At 32.9% G+C, this 2,060-nt stretch overlaps 1 protein-coding gene across 1 annotated transcript in view; it reads left to right on the forward strand.

Moving 5' to 3' along the window:
• LOC106871658 (cytosolic carboxypeptidase 2) overlaps positions 1 to 2,060 on the forward strand; it is a 229,443-nt gene that overhangs the window by 138,986 nt on the left and 88,397 nt on the right. Inside the window, exon 10 of the mRNA XM_052967648.1 lies at positions 730 to 879. Coding sequence (XP_052823608.1) covers positions 730 to 879 — 150 coding nt within the window. The remainder of the gene's footprint in view (positions 1 to 729; positions 880 to 2,060) is intronic.

Raw genomic sequence — 2,060 nt, forward strand, 5'->3', positions numbered from 1 at the left:
TATTATTATTATTATTATTATTATTATTATTATTATTATTATTATTATTATTATTATTATTATTATTATTATTCAGTAGTTTATTTTTATAGTGTACTTTCACTTCACTACTGAGCACAGCTCTGTTTGCCTTGGGTATGTGCTGTGGTTTGCTGTGATGCTCTTATGGTTACTGTATTGAAAGTATTTTGCGTAGGATGTGTGCAGTGCCCAGTAGTGCAATTTTCTGTATGTTATATATATTTGTAAGTCCTGGTGTTTTTGTTATGTATTTGTCTGAATATTTTTTTATCATACCTAAGGCGCCTACTATGATAAGAATTGTTTCTGTTTTTAGATTCCACACTCGAGTTATCTCTATTTTCAGGTCTTTGTATTTTGAAAGTTTCTCCATTTCTTTTAGGGAAACCTTATCATCTGCTGGTATTGATACGTCAATTAGAAAGCATTTCATCATGATCTCTGACAACTATATCTGGCCTATTGGCCTTAATTTCTCTATCTGTGTGTATTGGCATATCCCAGAGTATGGTTGCTTTCTCGTTTTCTGTGAGCTTTTCTGGCGTGTGCCTATACCATCTTTTTTCTGTTGTTATTCCATGGTGTTGGGATAGCTTCCAGTGTATGTAGGTCCCAGCTCTGTTGTGTCTATGAATATATTATTATTATTATTATTATTATTATTATTATTATTATTATTATTATTATTATTATTATTATTGCGACCAGATAATGCTTTATTGTGATTTACACGGCCATAGCAGGAAACACAATGTATTTATGTACGGAAACAACACGTGTGACAACGGGAATTCTGGAATAGCAAGTGCCAAATCTTTTCTCAGTGACAGACTCTTTCCATGGATCACTGCATTACAGGTCTGTTTGATTTTTATTTATAAATACACAAACTTAACTCTATCTATCTATCTATCTATCTATCTATCTATCTATCTATCTATCTATCTATCTATCTATCTATCTGTCTGTCTGTCTGTCTGTCTGTCTGTCTGTCTGTCTGTCTGTCTGTCTGACTGCCTATCTGTCTGTCTGTCTGTCTGTCTCTCTCTATATATAATTTTAAGTATATAATAAAAATATAATTCGAATTAAGGGCGCTGGACTTCAAGACATAATTATATTTTAATTATAATTATAAACCATACAAGTAATTATAAACCATATATGTAACAATACAAACTATGCAATTATATAATAGTAAGGACACTAATGAGTAGCGCCATATGTTAGAAATAGATGCCAAATGACTTTAAGAACTACATTATTTACCACATTGGCACGGGCTGAAAGCGAGGAAAATGAACAAAAGTGATTTTTTAAAACTGGTTTAACCATAGATCGATTTCTAGTTTACAGATGTAACTTCCTTCATCGTCTTCAGTATGGTACGACTCAAAGTACATAATTATAAACATCTATACATGCCCATACGAATATAATGCATCTTCAAGCGCAAAATCTAATCCGCTCATCTCAGCCACGTGAAAATACGGCCAAAAATAATTCCAGAGTAAATATACTGGTTGAAGTGGTTTATATTTATATTTATATTCTCACTGTCGCTACATCCATGGATGGAGTAGAGAGCGTCGTCTTTATAAAAACCGGCCGTGAGTTGGGTGAACTTATCATGCAAGTAGGCATTGTAGAATGTATATTTTCACGAGGTCTGTAAACTGGGAAGGGTCGCTAGACCCCATAGGGTTGATGTCGAAGTTATTTACTGTGTCATTTCTAGTCCCAGCCTCTTATCGAACCTGATAACAGTTCGATGGGCTATAAGGATAGATCGGAGTTTTATTTATTGCAAATATGATTTGTATCGCCCGTCATTTTATCGGAATTTCATGTCTAGTCTCGGTATGAAACGAACTGTATGTGATGCTTGATTAATAAATGTTATTGGCCATGTATATGCCAGAGACTAACAAACTGCGTTTTACCACAGTCACTCTATTAATCCAACATTATTATATATATGTATATATTTGCATACATACATATATATATATGCATATGTCTGTATATATATATATATA

This window comes from Octopus bimaculoides, chromosome 4 (genome assembly GCF_001194135.2).
Source record: "Octopus bimaculoides isolate UCB-OBI-ISO-001 chromosome 4, ASM119413v2, whole genome shotgun sequence".
In the NCBI taxonomy this organism is placed as follows: Eukaryota; Metazoa; Mollusca; class Cephalopoda; order Octopoda; family Octopodidae; genus Octopus; species Octopus bimaculoides.